Source organism: Bombus terrestris, chromosome 4, assembly GCF_910591885.1.
Source record: "Bombus terrestris chromosome 4, iyBomTerr1.2, whole genome shotgun sequence".
Taxonomy (NCBI): Eukaryota; Metazoa; Arthropoda; class Insecta; order Hymenoptera; family Apidae; genus Bombus; species Bombus terrestris.
Window position 1 is genome coordinate 1,118,370 of NC_063272.1, and position 15,127 is coordinate 1,133,496.

General features: G+C 36.0%; 2 protein-coding genes and 1 long non-coding RNA gene across 12 annotated transcripts in view; 1 reads left to right on the forward strand and 2 right to left on the reverse strand.

The window, feature by feature from the left end:
- Positions 1-79: 79 nt before the first annotated feature.
- LOC125384994 lies at positions 80-487 on the reverse strand. Its single transcript, XR_007223900.1, has 2 exons — positions 396-487; positions 80-247 (listed from the first exon to the last, which is right to left on the reverse strand). It is a non-coding gene; the product is annotated as an uncharacterized LOC125384994 (long non-coding RNA).
- On the forward strand, positions 414-6,962 carry LOC100643917. Of its 5 annotated transcripts, none has more exons than XM_020867743.2 (4): positions 414-1,099; positions 1,258-2,501; positions 2,583-5,992; positions 6,063-6,962. In XM_020867743.2, the coding sequence occupies exons 1-4, from the start codon at positions 915-917 to the stop codon at positions 6,072-6,074; spliced, it is 4,851 nt and encodes a 1,616-aa protein (XP_020723402.2). In that variant the 5' UTR covers positions 414-914; the 3' UTR covers positions 6,075-6,962. The 5 variants fall into 5 exon arrangements, with proteins under 5 accessions (XP_020723402.2, XP_012174167.2, XP_020723400.2 ...); XM_012318777.3 differs by having other exon boundaries at positions 1,258-2,435; XM_020867741.2 differs by having other exon boundaries at positions 414-730; positions 844-1,099; positions 1,258-5,992.
- The window catches only part of LOC100643790 (gamma-aminobutyric acid type B receptor subunit 1), a 40,202-nt gene continuing 32,024 nt past the window's right edge, over positions 6,950-15,127 (reverse strand). For 4 of the 6 annotated variants that reach the window (XM_048405359.1, XM_048405362.1, XM_003402384.4 and 1 more), the window contains exons 9-19: positions 14,002-14,125; positions 13,053-13,169; positions 12,836-12,974; positions 12,573-12,689; positions 12,350-12,511; positions 12,121-12,224; positions 11,447-11,740; positions 10,611-10,855; positions 9,128-9,328; positions 8,809-9,036; positions 6,950-8,655 (exon numbers count right to left, since the gene is read on the reverse strand). In XM_048405359.1, the coding sequence (XP_048261316.1) occupies positions 7,985-8,655; positions 8,809-9,036; positions 9,128-9,328; positions 10,611-10,855; positions 11,447-11,740; positions 12,121-12,224; positions 12,350-12,511; positions 12,573-12,689; positions 12,836-12,974; positions 13,053-13,169; positions 14,002-14,125 (2,402 nt within the window). In that variant the 3' untranslated portion in view covers positions 6,950-7,984. Of the gene's footprint in view, positions 8,656-8,808; positions 9,037-9,127; positions 9,329-10,379; positions 10,393-10,610; positions 10,856-11,446; positions 11,741-12,120; positions 12,225-12,349; positions 12,512-12,572; positions 12,690-12,835; positions 12,975-13,052; positions 13,170-14,001; positions 14,126-15,127 lie in introns of those variants that run through there. The other 2 variants (XM_048405360.1, XM_048405363.1) reach the window with 2 other exon arrangements.

Here is a 15,127-nt window from a genome sequence, read left to right on the forward strand (position 1 = left end):
TAGTGTTTAAGATACGTATTCAGTCTAAGACACAGTTTTAATAAAACATAGTGTAGTTTTAAATGTTATTTTCATATACTGTAAAATGATACTCGTTGCTTTATTTGTATAAACTCAATAATCTTTGTATATATTTCCAGGATCTTCAAAGGTGCTTGGATACAACTTTTCACTATGGCATAAGAGTCCACAATTGTATTCAATATCCATATCCTTTTTACTGGTGATAATTATATAAAATAATATCCTAAAAATTAAAACTTAAAATAATTTACAAAAATAATAAATGTAAAACATTTGGTAATTCTCTCTCTCTCTCTCTCTCTCTACACACACACATACACACACATGCGCGCGCGCGCGCGTGTATCTCGTGAGAGGGAAAAAATATGTACATGTATGTATATATTGGAGGATATGTTAGGTACATACAATAGTTGTGCATTTGTTAATATTATTTCAATCATTTGCCACAACGGCAGCTCGGTGTATTCTGTTTTACCGACGAGCTGGAAACAGCAAAACATATCATGGCTGAATATGGCGGTTTACTGATGAACAATCCTTTAAGTTTTGTTAATACATTGTATGATATGAAAAAGTTATATGACAGGCGTAATTAATGGTGAGATTTGGTGACAAGATTGTGAATAAATTTTATATAATGTTCTTTAAGTCTGTAGTGCCATATCATATTCATTGTATATCATAAAAAAATATATGATAATTGGTATAGTATTATACTTTATTAGTAGAAATAACAGCATTTCACTGACTTTTAACACATTGCTATAAATAATTGTTTATTACAATAGTTCATATCTATATTTATGAACTTTCAAGTATCAATTTGGTGCTTATGGATCCTGTTCCTAAGATACTCTAAATATTGTGACACATAATAATAAAATCTCATGCCAAAACTAAGAAGGAATAGAAGGACTGAAACTAGGTGGGGTGACAAATATTATACAGCAGTGAAAAATGCTGTTTTTATAACAGAGACACAACCTTATGAGCCAACATTATCATCCTTCCCTTTGGAGGAGTATGTTCCAGAATGTGAGAATCTATATATGTGTACACAATGCAAAGACTGGTAAGTTAACATATACACATATACTAATATATTTTAAGTATATTTTTTACGTATATTGTATATTAACTGCAGCATTATAAAGCATTATATGTAGTACATGTAAAGATTAGTTTTTAAATAGAAATACATGTAATATGTGGAAATTTTATTTTTATTAGCTTCTATTTTCGAAGCAGTTTGGAAGACCATATTGCAAGGAAAAGTTGGATATTGGGATATTGGTGTCATCATTGTTTTGTAACTACTTGTAAACATAGCTCTGTAAAAGGTATATTATGTTCCACATGTTTACAATTGGATCATGAGAAACGTTTATATTTACGAAGTAGAGGTTTACGTAACAATCAAAAATTTGGGGCAATAAGAATCTTTTACAATCAATGTCAATTTTTTGCACATTTGAAAGCTCATAATGTAGATTTGGTAAATATAGGTGACTTAATGTTAATGCCTTTACCAACAAATATCATCGACTGGAATCCTGAAGTAGATTTAACATGCGAAGCACTCATGGAACATACATTTATAATAAAAGTTCATATAATGGATTGGTTGAAAAATAAAACTATTGATAACAATTGGTGGCAATTGCCAGAAGATGCCAATAATCCAGTTAATGTTATTCTTAAAGGTTATAATGGTCGATTCCATTTTAAGCCATTAGAAATATCAATAGAGGAGCAAATTTCTATTTTGAATTCTGCTCATTCTACACCTAACAATGGCAAGAAATTTTCTGATATTGATATTCCTGAGTCAGTAGAAAGTGTTGATAAAGGAACAAGTCCATCTTCGACAGATACCAGGGTTTCCATTTCCGATGAAAGTATGATTGAAAATGAAGACAGTCCTTATACAGTAAATGACGTTACTTTTGTGAATTGCGGATTCTCAAAATTTCTTGAATCTGAGTTTCCAGCAAATAATAAGGAAAGGAAAGGAAACCCAACAGTTTCTGTAAAATCAGTGCAAGATTCATGCACTCCAAAACGTCCAAATGTAATTAATAAGTTGAAACGAAATAAAGTAAGACATTTAAACTCCATTTCATCCAATATGGTTATGCCATGTGGTAATACAATGATAGCGCCTAAACGTGATATCAAAGATTTATCAAAGCGTCCTACCAATAAACAATTATGGAAGAGTTTAACACATAAATCTAATAACAATTTATCAGTCAAGACAGTTACAGAAGGCAATATCGTAAAAGAAAAATCTGATAGAAAAGAAAATAAAACACTTCGCAATAATTTATTAAAAATAGCACCAGTGTCTAAGGTTCAGTCTGATGTATCTTGTACAGCAAAGGTGGATACATATAAAAATAAGTTAGGTAAATTGAAACAAAATCTATATACATTGACCATTAATTCTGGTCAAAAGGATGTTAGATTTCAAAGTACGAAACATGTTGATATTAATACAATTATTAATCAGCTGCCACCTCACATGATCAATAACAAAAAGATTGTTTTTATAGGACACTCCCCTGATAATGCACTTGGCGATAATAACAAAGAATCATCTTCCGAAGGAGTAATTCGCTTAGTACCTATTGGGAATGAAAAATTATCGAAAATGAAAATAAATATAGGAAATGAAAATCTTTCTCAAGCCGGTAAAGAAACTAACAGAAATAGTTCGAAAAACCAAACCGAGCCCTTTAAAAATAAACTACGACCTTTTCCCGGTAGGGTTATATATCAAAACGGACGGAAGTATATTATTAAGCAATCATCAGGTCTTACTAAAAATTTAAAAACCCCATCCAATGCTGTGGTACCAGTGAAAAATGTACAAGGAACAGTACAATCAAAATCTACAAATATTCCACCATTAGTGTTCTACAATATTCCACCATTGATACCCTTAGATTCTACTGAAATAGAAAATATATCGAATCAGGAAAAAACGAATTCATTTCATAATGATGTTTCCCCTTTAACACCTTCACCATCCCCGTCGGAATTATCGAATAGTTCTAGCTGCGATATTCAGTCGAAACAGACTTCTTTGTCAGCAAAGGGTTCTCAGAAAGTTGATGTACCTTATTTGAATACTGAACATAAAGACATTGGTATTGATGTACAAAATATGAACAATTCATTTGAAAGTTTAACATTTCATAAAGGAGAAGACCAAAATTTGTATCTCGATGTAAAGTTTCTTAATCAAAAGCCGATTTATTCTATTGTTGATACATCTACGATGATAACAAAATGTAGAGAAGAAATGCTAAATGAATTTTTTCATCTTTCTTATTTCGAATTGAAGAAACGATACGATCATTTACAAGAAATTGGTGAAGAAATATCAAAAGTAATGAATTTCGTAACTGATAATGTGATCAAAGAAAACTTAAAAGCAGTTCATATTTTGCAGACTGTGCTGAAACATTGTATTGATAAATGCACTGAGAAATCTGACGACACAGAGGAGAAAGATGCACTGTTACATGAATGGGAATTCGAATATGAGAAAACAGATGAAAAACCTATTTGTAAGGCATGTAATAAAATTAAAAAACCCAAGTACTATATTCCAGGATTTTCAAAGCCTGCGAAGAACGATATATATTGTTCTTGCTATAAGCATATGTGCCACAAATGTCATACGTATCAAGGTAATTCGACGCGTTTCGTAGCTCATCAAACATTTCACGACAAAGAGAGACCGTATTTATGTCCTGATTGTTATCGTAAATTTACATCATATAGATCGTTAGAAGTCCATACATGGACTACCTGTTTCCACACGCTAAAAAGGCGTGTTCTCGGTTGCAAAATTTGTGAAATAGATGGTTTTCAAGATATGGAATCTGTCGCAAAACATTTCGCAATTATGCACAGTCATAATAAGGTAGTTTGTGATAAATGTTACGTCGTTTTACCGTCATATTCCGAATATAGAAAACATCATAAAGATAAACATTCGGATGCAAATGATCATCAACCCATAAGGCTTGTACTATGTAAACTTGGGCGGTGCATTGTACGTTGCGAAGATTACATGTTACACATGGAAAAACATATAGTCGTTCAAAGATTAATATGGTTTAAATGTCCATTTTGTACGTTTATTCATGTAGAGGCGAAACGAATTATGTCTCATTTGCAAAGTGAACATGAAACACGTTTAGAGGAACTTACAAATTCCGAGACATTATGGAATACTTCTCAAGCGAAAACCGCAACAGCAAATTTATTGAAAAATAGTTTACAGCAAAATAAATTCACAAATGCATACACAGAGTCTTGCGAAGATGGAACTGTTATGCCTAAGATTATAAATGCTAGAACTATTACATCTGAGGTATTTGAACATGGAGCTCAGGGGACGGATGATAACATAATAAATTATGAAACACCACTATGTTCTAAAGTTGTTAATGTTAATTCAGAATCTTCTGCAAAGTTGAGTGGAATCATACCGAAGATACTCGACGTTAGGTCAATGGCTGACCTAACGTCGGATATTTCTGATTGCGACAAGATTGAAGCAACTTCGAAATTTATAGATACGACAACAAATAAGACTATAAATGCTAGAAATATTACGTCTGAGGTATTTGAACGTGAGGCTCAGAGGACGGATGATAACATAATAAATAAAGAAACCGAACGAAACGAAGCCCACCAAGATCAAGAGATCGAAACCGAACTTGAACATGTCATTGATTGTACATGGGATACCAAAACGATTAAACTAAGTCCCGGCCCAGTGAAAGTTGAATCGCCTCAACAAGATCACCTGTTGGAAGCGAAAAACGATCAGAGTACATATGACACATCATGCGAAAAAGTAAAAATTCAATTAGATGAAACAAAGCAAGGAGCAAGGGATGTTTCGAACAATATGCAGAGTCAAAAGCAACCGGAGGCTATAACAGATGAATTAATTTTAAAACTTCCACCGCTTGTTAGAATTCCTCAACACGTGATTGAGATGAATCGATCTAAGAAAGCTGGACAGATAACGAAAGGAGGAAAAATGACAGTATTTTCACGCGATCAAGAAGTTAATCGCTATTTTCCTCGACGAATTGCTCTAATCAATCCAAATAATTCAAACGAGATCGTAAACTTTCCGTGTCCTTTATGCAGGGAATTAATAAATACATCGAAATCAGTTATAAGCAATCATTTTCAGAGTAAACATTTGCAAGATTGTAAGCTATCAGCAGTTGCCATAAACTTACTACGAATATCACCAGAATTTATTAATGGTGGTTACAAGGAATTATTAGATAACAAAAAGCGCAAGTCCGAAAGTACTATATCGAGTTCAAAAAGAAGACGACGGTGGAATCCAAAAAAATATACCGATGGGAAAAACGTGAATTTTACAGGACTTGGGTTATGTGTAACACAACAAACAGCTGAAGATAGCGAGGGTAATTTCAGGTGTAAAAAATGTGATCAGCGATGCTCGAATATGACAAATTTGAGAGAGCATATCGCCTGCAATCATAGAATCAAAGGCCGATACTTAGTATGTCTGGAATGTGGAGACAATTTTGTGGTAGTACCTAGTTTACAAATGCATCTGAAAGCATTTCACGGGATAGAGGATCCCATAACTTATATGGCACAAAATACTTCCTACGCTCCTGATAATGTAGATGATCTCCAGGCTGAAGGAAAGTCTATCGAAGCAAATCAATGTCATGTTTGCATGGCGGTTTTCGAAGATAAGGCAGCGGTAGATAAACATCTTCGAGTCCATGGCATGGCGTTCTTAAATCGTAAAAGGATAGAAGCACAAAATGCTTTGAAAAGTCCAGAGAAAAAGTGTGATATGGAGGAAGAAAAATGTACACCAATCAAAGCAAGTCTAAAAGAACTTGTTCGAAAGGATAAACCAGCAGAAACTATACTGGAAAAAATCACTGTAAGTTTACATGGAATCTGTTTCATCTTTTGATTATTAATATATTAACCTTGATCGTTTGTTATTTCAGGCAACTATATAGCTAATGGAGGCACGACTTTTCGAAACAAAATCGATCGGAAAATAGTACATATGTAGTAATTTCTAGGTCTAAATATGATCCTGAATCTGTGATTTTAACATCTTATTTAATCAATGGAAAAACGTTTCTTCGTTTTCTAAACGAGAAAAATTAAAAAAAAACTTGTTAATTATTTTATAGTATCGAAAAAACATTATTCAATGCTTTACTTTGAATATCGGAACAGATTTTGATTAATATTAAGATCAATCACACTTATTAACACATTGGAATTTATTATAAACTTCTTAATTTATGTTTTTCTATGTTCTATTTCATGTTTTTTTATGGAATATGTACGTTCAAGATCTTTTAATTATAAATTGCATAGCTCTGTTAGATGATAATAGTTGTGTATACTCCATACACATAAATCCACATACTGTAAAGCGAACGCAATGTATTAAGTTTCTTAAATGTCTTGGAATGCAATACCGTTGTAAATATATGCAAATATTTATAGACAAATATTGCTTGTATAATTTATTTTATCAGAATTTTCTTCTTGATGTGTATTCAAATTGAGTTATTCTTTCTATTATATGTATTGTTAAAACTTGTTCTCTTGATCTTATACGGATCAGCCTAACTTCTATCGTACATAATTATATCCATCGTACATTACATCATTCGTATGTATGAAATCTGCAGTTGCAATTACGACATAATGTATATAATTGCTCTGTTAAAAAAAAAATATATAATTTTTTCTACTCTACTAATTCATGTGCATCGTTATATACAAAAATAGATAAATAATAAAATATTCTGATTTACTTTCAAAGGAGATCACTACTTATTCTTAATAGAATGGAAATAATGTTATTTGCAATAAATAGGTAGAATATATATGTATGTCTTTATTACACCATTTTTAATTGCACCGACAAAGATTATTGCTTAGTATTAAGTTAATAATTCAGTGATTGACACATACGAGATACTCGAGGTACGAAACATAGGGAATATTCCCACTTGTTTTCTTTTTATCTATATGTATATATATTTATTTATATAATATGTACTCTTTACGCGTATTAATGTTAAAATATCAGTACATCACACTTGAAGATTTACAGAAGAAACCAATATTTTTGTTTTTATGATTCTGTATTACGAAGAGAGATTTTTGTGTTACATCGAGTGCAGGTACTTCAGGAAGGGTTGGGTTCTGAACACTTTGACGTTGGACCTGTAAGAGTATTTTCAGCATGCCCTCTACGACTCTACATAATTTGGGTCGTCTAGTTTTACGAAACGATATTGAAGCAATTAAAATACAATTAAAATTATTATATTTATTATTGAATGCATCGATAAATATTATGAACTTCCAACAATTAAACATAGATTAGAAATAATTTTGAACAACGAAGAAAAGATTATTATTATACTTTGGTCCCTCCATAAGTGATAATTCATAAAGTCGATCAGCTGTATACTTTTACGGGCCCCATAGTTTTATCTTTGGCACAATTACTAAGGAACACACACGATAAATTTAAACAGTGATTGGTTCTCTTGACCCTCGCACTAAATTTTGTGCAATCAATTTGAGCTTGATCTTTCATGAATACGAATACCGAAGATTGTCGCGTATACAATTGCATTTTTATAATGTTTTATTTTTTAATCGAAGAATAAAATAAATATAATCAAAAATATAAAAAGAAGGAGCCAGCGGTATTTTCAAGCGTCGTGTTCTTCGGAAATTTGCCGATGATCCTTCATCTTTTATCAATAATAAACAGTAGCGAGAGTAGATTTTTCTCTCTCGATTAAGAACATATGTTTCAGGAGACAATTAGTACAGGAAGGAAGAATATTGCAACAGGAAATCGTTTTTTTTTTCCACATCTTATTGTTTTAATCTACGAGGCAGTTGATTTTCCATTTTCGTACGATGCGTTCATATGACTATCCATCTCTGCAGAGATATTCAAATTGGTCGCGCGAGTTGTTGGACTCGAGGGTCGAGAACACTCTGATTTCTGAATAAAGTTTGTACTTGTATCTAGTTGGGCAGATTCGGAACTGGATTCTTTTCTAGAAGAAGACATACCATATGTGGCACTCGATGTCCTAGTGTTTGTTGGTGACGAAGACGATGAGGATATGGATCGGGTGATTTTCAGCTCCGAGTCGGCAGGACTAACGTTACTCTGCATATCATTTTCTTCGAAGAGCTTTTTTAAATTGTTGCCGAGCTTTGCGTCATCGGAATTTACATTCGACTCCGCCATAATGGTTAAGGTTAACGATTCTGATGTTTTCTTGCCTCGAGCAGTGTTTCCCAGTTCACTTAATGGAATTCCGAATTCACGAGTGGCCCATACATCGCAGCTAGGGCTACACGATGAGCCACGAGGGAGTTGAGAGACCTTAGTTTTTCTCGCGTCTTCCATGGAATGCCATCGATGGGATCTCGAGATCGAGGATCCTGGAGCAATCGTATTTAAACTGTTTGTCGGCACTATCCGATGTGGAAATCGCGGAGATCCCCGAATTTTTTCTCGTGACGATGTTTGGCTGGTACTGGCTTCTAGAAGAGCGGTTCAAAATGCGTACGTTACAATAGATTTACATATATTTCATTGCGATTCGTTGATACCTCGTACTCGTTGCATTTGAAATGAAACGATACAAGTACTCGATGAAATAATTCACCATAAAGAAATAGTTTGGGCGTACTTACTGGGTGGTAGACTAAAATTGACTCTGGGCTCGCTGTACTCTTTACGATGTAGCCCCAGGCTTAATCTGCGATCTTCTTCGCTAGTAATACTAATTATTGGTCCTGAGCCACATCGAGGATGAGGCGAACGACTGCCTTGGGCATTAACTTGACACGTAGATGCTGCTTTCGTGCCTGGTACTAAACCGGCAATGTAGCCCATGTGAACCCGTAGTGCCGATGCTACTCCTATGAGATTTCAACAAGGTTAACCGTTTCAAATACGTATATTACGCTATAATTCCATTATCAGTTTTTAACTTTTTTTTATACAATTTACCCGTAAACGAGGCGGTCGAAGTTTTCCTGCTGGTAGGACGACTGCCGAAAAGACTGAAGAATCGCTGAAAAACACCCAAACGATTTGGTCCTTCCGTCTCTCTTCGTCGGTGAAGTTTGTAAATATCTGCGAGATTTCTTCGTGTACCGTCCGGTTCCAAATCCGGTTGGCTGCTAAACGCTACAGTACCGCGGCGTATTCCTAATTTACAGAAAAATCAAGTCTATACATGCTCAATCGCCAATCGTGTTGCATTAATGATAGATATTAATATTTACTGACATTCGGGCCAATAAGGCGAATCGAAGCACACAGTACGAAAGCGAAAGCAGGTGCTAAGATATCGTAGAAGAGGAAGGAGGAGAACCGCTCGCGCTTTTCGTGAGAACGCAATGTTCCCGAATTCTCTAAATAAAATCTTCGTGTTTATATGTGTGTAATAGATTGTCTTCCAATATCGAGTGTCACCACGGGGTAATGTTCGATCGACAAGCTTTATGGTATTTACAAATTAAACGAAAGCATAAACGGGGATCCTGCTTTAAGTATTTGCAGATTCATTCGGTTGACTATCAAATTTCATCATCGATTCTATTCAACTGGATGTCATTGCATTCCGAAACATTGGATCAAACGTGCAATTCAGCGTGCAGAATGGGGCGTATGTACGTACATACACCTGTCAGAGACTTGTCCGAACTTGTCAAGCGGTTTGGGACTTAGAGCTCGGGGAAATACGAGTGCAGTCTAGTATCTCGAATGGCAATTAATATGTCAGAAATGTATGAATTATGTCCTCAAGCTAGTAATACAGACCAATGCAATAACAGGCTGACAATCAAGCTGGTTGGTTTTGTATTAACTGTTTCATGTGCAATTTTAAGTAGCAGCTAATTTTATTTAATAGCTGTTTCAAATCGACAGAGTAACAAAACTTTCAATTACATCCTCAGCATGATGAACGTTGTACGCTACTAACAAACGCGCAAGAAACATTGTTCGGCAATACAGTTTTCATGCAGTTTTCCTCGAAAAATAACATAACCGTCTTTAAACATTAGACAAGTCAGCAAATTGAGGAATGTTTTCTTGTATCGCAATACGAATCGGAACACTTTTGAAACATTTGATTTCCCTATTCTAATTTCCTCTTTCAACTTTCAACTTTCAACAAGTTTTTTAAATACTGATACAAGCACGTAAACGTCAGAAACGTTCAGATAACTGCGTGCAATAAACGGAATTCGGTCACCTTTCTCGAACATCTGAATGATGGAAGGACGACGAAGCGAGAAGAACATTAATTATGTATCGTTCCTTCTTTCTCTCCTTGATAAAACAGTTTATTCATTGTGCAAATTTAAAGAGGGAGGATTTTGTTTGGTGAAGGGTAACGAATCGTGAAACGATCTTCGATTATATATTCGTCACGAATTTATTTGCACAACGAATCTTGGATCATGTGGCGAAGAATCTTACTCACCGGACGAATCAGCGGACGGCCAGCTAGCCCTAGGGATGACCGGTGGGAGGACGCTGAGCAATAACAAAGGTAGACCACCCCCGATGCTGGGATTGCGTTGTGGAATCGATGCGCTCGACGAAGCGTGCGATGGTTCAACCGGTTCCTGTGCCAATTGTTTCTCCAATCTGGCCAATTCCAGTTCCAGCTGTGCCATTTCACGACGATACACGCGATTCTGTACTTCCACGCGGTATTGAAGTTCGCTGTTGCACCATGAAATATAATTTTTGTTAAATTCGTTAAAAAGCAATTGCATATCGTGTCATAACTAGGCTTGCGAATATCACACGCTAATCCGTGTACTATTTTCGATAGATCAGTAACATCCAACGGATTTTCATCGGGAATTTGAAACGTTGATGGTAATGCGATCTCGTCTGCTTCTCTAACTCGATATCGAATAAATTCTCAATGGAAAATTCAATAAACTTTTTTTAGCAGGCACCGTTCGAAAGAAAATTCAGTGAAAGTCGGTACTTGAATAAAATATGATAAACGATGTCTGTGACCTGGTTTAAAACGAATCGTTCCAGGGTACCGTTAGGAATAACGCGAAGAGTTCAGCCACCGAGCACCGATAAAAAGATATCGTCTCGAGTTAGATCCGTCCAAACGATTAGTTACCAAGCGAAAGAAACCTTTATTGTCATCGTATCCAGCGCCATTGTGCTTACCCTCTTTCTTCGCTCTTGTTTTCTTCTGATTTTCCATTTGCTTTCGACCCTCTTTTTCTTATCTGCGAAGTAGTCATTGGCGCGAGGCGGCGTATCGCGACAACAGTAGCAGTTACTTACGTTCTATCATCGGTCACGAATCTCCTTGTATTGCATTCTATCTTGAGGCCGAGACTCTGGACAACGGGGTCGGCCCTTTCGCCAGCCAAGATATTTGTTAACTGCGGAAGAAACAGCAACGCCAGCGTTGCGGTCGTTGAAGCCAAGATTAAAGCGGTAATCGTAACGAAGGCCAAGGTTGCGCGATCGGACATCAAATTTGCCAGCACTACCACAATCCCCGAAGTGATCACCACGAAATAAACACTCATGCCGATGTATTGCGAGTCGTTTAAAGCAGGTATTTTCACGTGTCTGGAATTATGCACGACATAGAAAAGTACAAAGTAAGAAATGATTAACATAGATGTATAAGTATACGTAGAGAATTAAATTGTTGATCAAAATTACATTAACTCTACAATGAATAAATCGATACTTCCATTACTATATTCTTGACTCGGCCTTGGAACGTTTTAATATCAACAGCTCAATGCTAAAATTCCGACAAAAAGAGGAAACATCTTTGCTAATGAACGCACTAATGGCATCCCTCGTTAAACTGCAGTTCGACTTTGCTTCTCCAATTGGAAGTTCCATGTGGACAGATTGCCCCGGGCGATTGTTTTAATGAATTCTTACTTACAAAAAATTATTCCATATATAAAATTTACAGGTTAACTCAATATTTTTACCTCGTTTCCCAAGCCATGTATACACCGACGATTAGCAATAGACCTTTATATATGTAAAGTGCGCCCAACCAGCTGTTCGTGTGTTGAGAACGGCACACCTCTACCTGTATCGAAAACCAACGATGTAAATTAATTGATTATCGCTGGTTAAAGGGAACGTCATCCATATCTTAATTAAGTTGCTAAGGTAAGGGTGAAATTGTTTTCAACGTCGTTTCAATTTCGATACCTGAGGTTGATAGACTACGCTTCTATCCTGTGGGTTAATTTCCAGAGTTAGGTTTCGCAGATGGCGTTGCATGGGGTCAAAAGTTACCCACAAGGTTACCACAAGGCCGTCTATCAGTAGCAGAACGCAGATCAAGCTTATAAGCTGAGTATCCTGAAGTAACTGTAGGTAGTAGAATTATACTGCGCGTTAAATGTCAACTGTCCTTTCAATCATATCGTACCTTGTTCTTGACAACGCCGCTTCTGCTTCTAGTGAAAATCCGATGAACGCGATAGGTCTTGGTAAACATCGATCCGAATGCCAAGGAAAAGCCAGCAGACAACAAATATACTCTCGCCTAAAAAACCGTGTAACATATCGTACGAAATACAAAGTGTAACGTTGCGTGAGAACTGTTCGATCTGTATACATAGATATACGCGATGCAACATAATTTCACCTACCAAACTAATGACTGTTCGCAAATAGAAAATTAATGCTCACTGTGCACACTGTAGGATAGTAGTCGTTGCTATCCGGTAGCGTGGCGTGATCCAAGCCCAAAAGTATGACCGCACCGTAGACTAAACCACAGCCGACGGCAGCCATATTATTCAGTCTAGGACTCGAGAGTTTTATGCTCCTGCCAGTCATAAGAAACGGAACACTTGATATTTTCTATACGATCAATACGAAACGATGGAAACACCGTAAAACTTACTTGTGTTTACGAAAATGTAAATTGAACGCCAAGAAAGCGAACGCTAAAGTGACACCAACGCTAGCGAGACAAGTAACTGCTAGAAAAGCTGCAGGTGCTACTGTTACCACTCTCAACCTGACCGTAAGAAAAATAAGCCATTTGTTATTATTAGAATGTTCTTGAATAGTGATAAACTCGTAACGAGGACTCGTTAGCGAATTTCACGAATAATGAGAAAAACTGTGAATGCTATTGGTTTTGCAACTTTATAATCCTTTAAGGCTTGGTGTCTTTCGAAAGTAGACGACGTCGTATTTCACGATATTTCGCAAAACATATGATTTATGAAACATTTCCGTCGGGGAACGATAATCAAATTTTACTAACCCGACGGGAAAACGTGAATCCGAATATATAGTTATCCTTCATACGTATACCTATACGTTGTATCATAAGTTGTAATCCCATTCGACAAGGGAAATCTTTACAGCTATTTTATGTGAATCGCTTATGTGATTGAATTTTACATGCAACCGTCCTTAACGCGATTGAATTCTCGGTTGCTGAACCTATCGAGTTCACGTTTATCGCACAAATAATAGCTTATTAGCATACAGAAACGATAACATGGATTATAAATAATTGTATGGCTAGAAATGGCATATTTGACATCGTTGCTCTCATTTATCAACAGCGATTTGAAATGTATCCATTAGCGTCCAACGATTTATTTATCATTATTTGTATAATTAAATATATAAGGAGAGGATATAGTTTGATTATTGTACGTCTGATTGTAATTTTCAATTAACGATGCGTCGATATTCGAATTCGCGATAGATGTTCAACTAGTGAGTAACTGAAAGGCAAAACACTAATTGATATATGTAATTGTTTGGATCTTTTGTCAGATTTCAATGTTCGCAGAGAATGAGCGAATGATAAAACCAGATAGAACAGTACATACCGGAAAACCCTTCGAGCCACGGGGGGACGTCCATCCGGCCATTTTGTCATTGCGCATCCTGAGCAATTCATTATTAGTTTTCCATCTTCTGGACTGAAGATCGCTATTCTTCTGAAATCGTTGCCTGTAAATGGAAAAGAGATATAAGAGATCTCCCGCTTTAGAATAAACGAGTGACTCTCGACGAATTGAATAATTGGTCAAGAAGTAACCGGATAGGATAAATCGAAACGAGATTTTAATTCCCATGTTCCCCCACTTCGTTTTGTATGCGTTTCCTTTCGAGCAAACAAATTAAATTGCTTGGGATTTTAATGTAAGAAGAAACGCGGCTTGTAATTATTTCGACTTCGCGTTTCTACCGAAACATTAGTTTCGTGTCACAGATTTGACTAACCCAGAGCTTATGACACAAAGATAACAAGTTTCGTGACGTACAAGGAATTGAATTATCGAGAAGAGGGTCTGATAAAGTTGGAAGTTTAATTCCTATCCTTTATTCCTCTCACATCTATTCGGAAACCCATCCATCCTCCTACAAAATACCCTTTTCCAGCCGTGATTCACTTGTGGGACACGGCCGATAAAGTCGAAAATACACCGAGTTCTAAAGAGGAGACGAATTCCTATTTGTATTGGTACAAGCATGACTAAACGAGAGACTTCCCAAGGATTAGGACTGAGTTTACTTTTTCGGACATGTTACGGAACAACGCTCCAAAATAGATTCGATTCTATTTCCGAAATCGGATTTTAGCGTGTCTTGCGTAAACTCTCTGGAAAGTGCAGACAGTAGATATGGCTGATCGTTCGGATTAGAAATGTTTTATTAAGCTGTTGTCTTCGTACATTTTACAGGCTGGACGCTATTGGGATTTTTTCTCATCAGCTTAATGGCAGTAGCCGGATACACAAAATAATACTCATTTTGTTCCATTTTCGGTTTCCGCATACCAAAGCACTGTTATTTTCGAGGACTGAAGATAAAGGCACTCTGCCAATCGTTTTTTAAGCAGCGCATTCACGGACACTGCTTATGTGTATCTATTTCGTGAAGTTTAAGCGTACAGCTCGATGCTTTTTCACCTTGACAGGTATTCGAGTTTCTTCTGCACATTGAATTATT

Excerpts from the sequence above, each read along its gene's own strand:
- LOC100643917 (XM_048405364.1), top strand. The coding sequence starts at position 915 with ATGCCAAAACTAAGAAGGAATAGAAGGACTGAAACTAGGTGGGGTGAC. Across the intron at positions 1,100-1,257 it reads TGTACACAATGCAAAGACTG|CTTCTATTTTCGAAGCAGTT; the intron begins GTAAGTTAACAT and ends TATTTTTATTAG.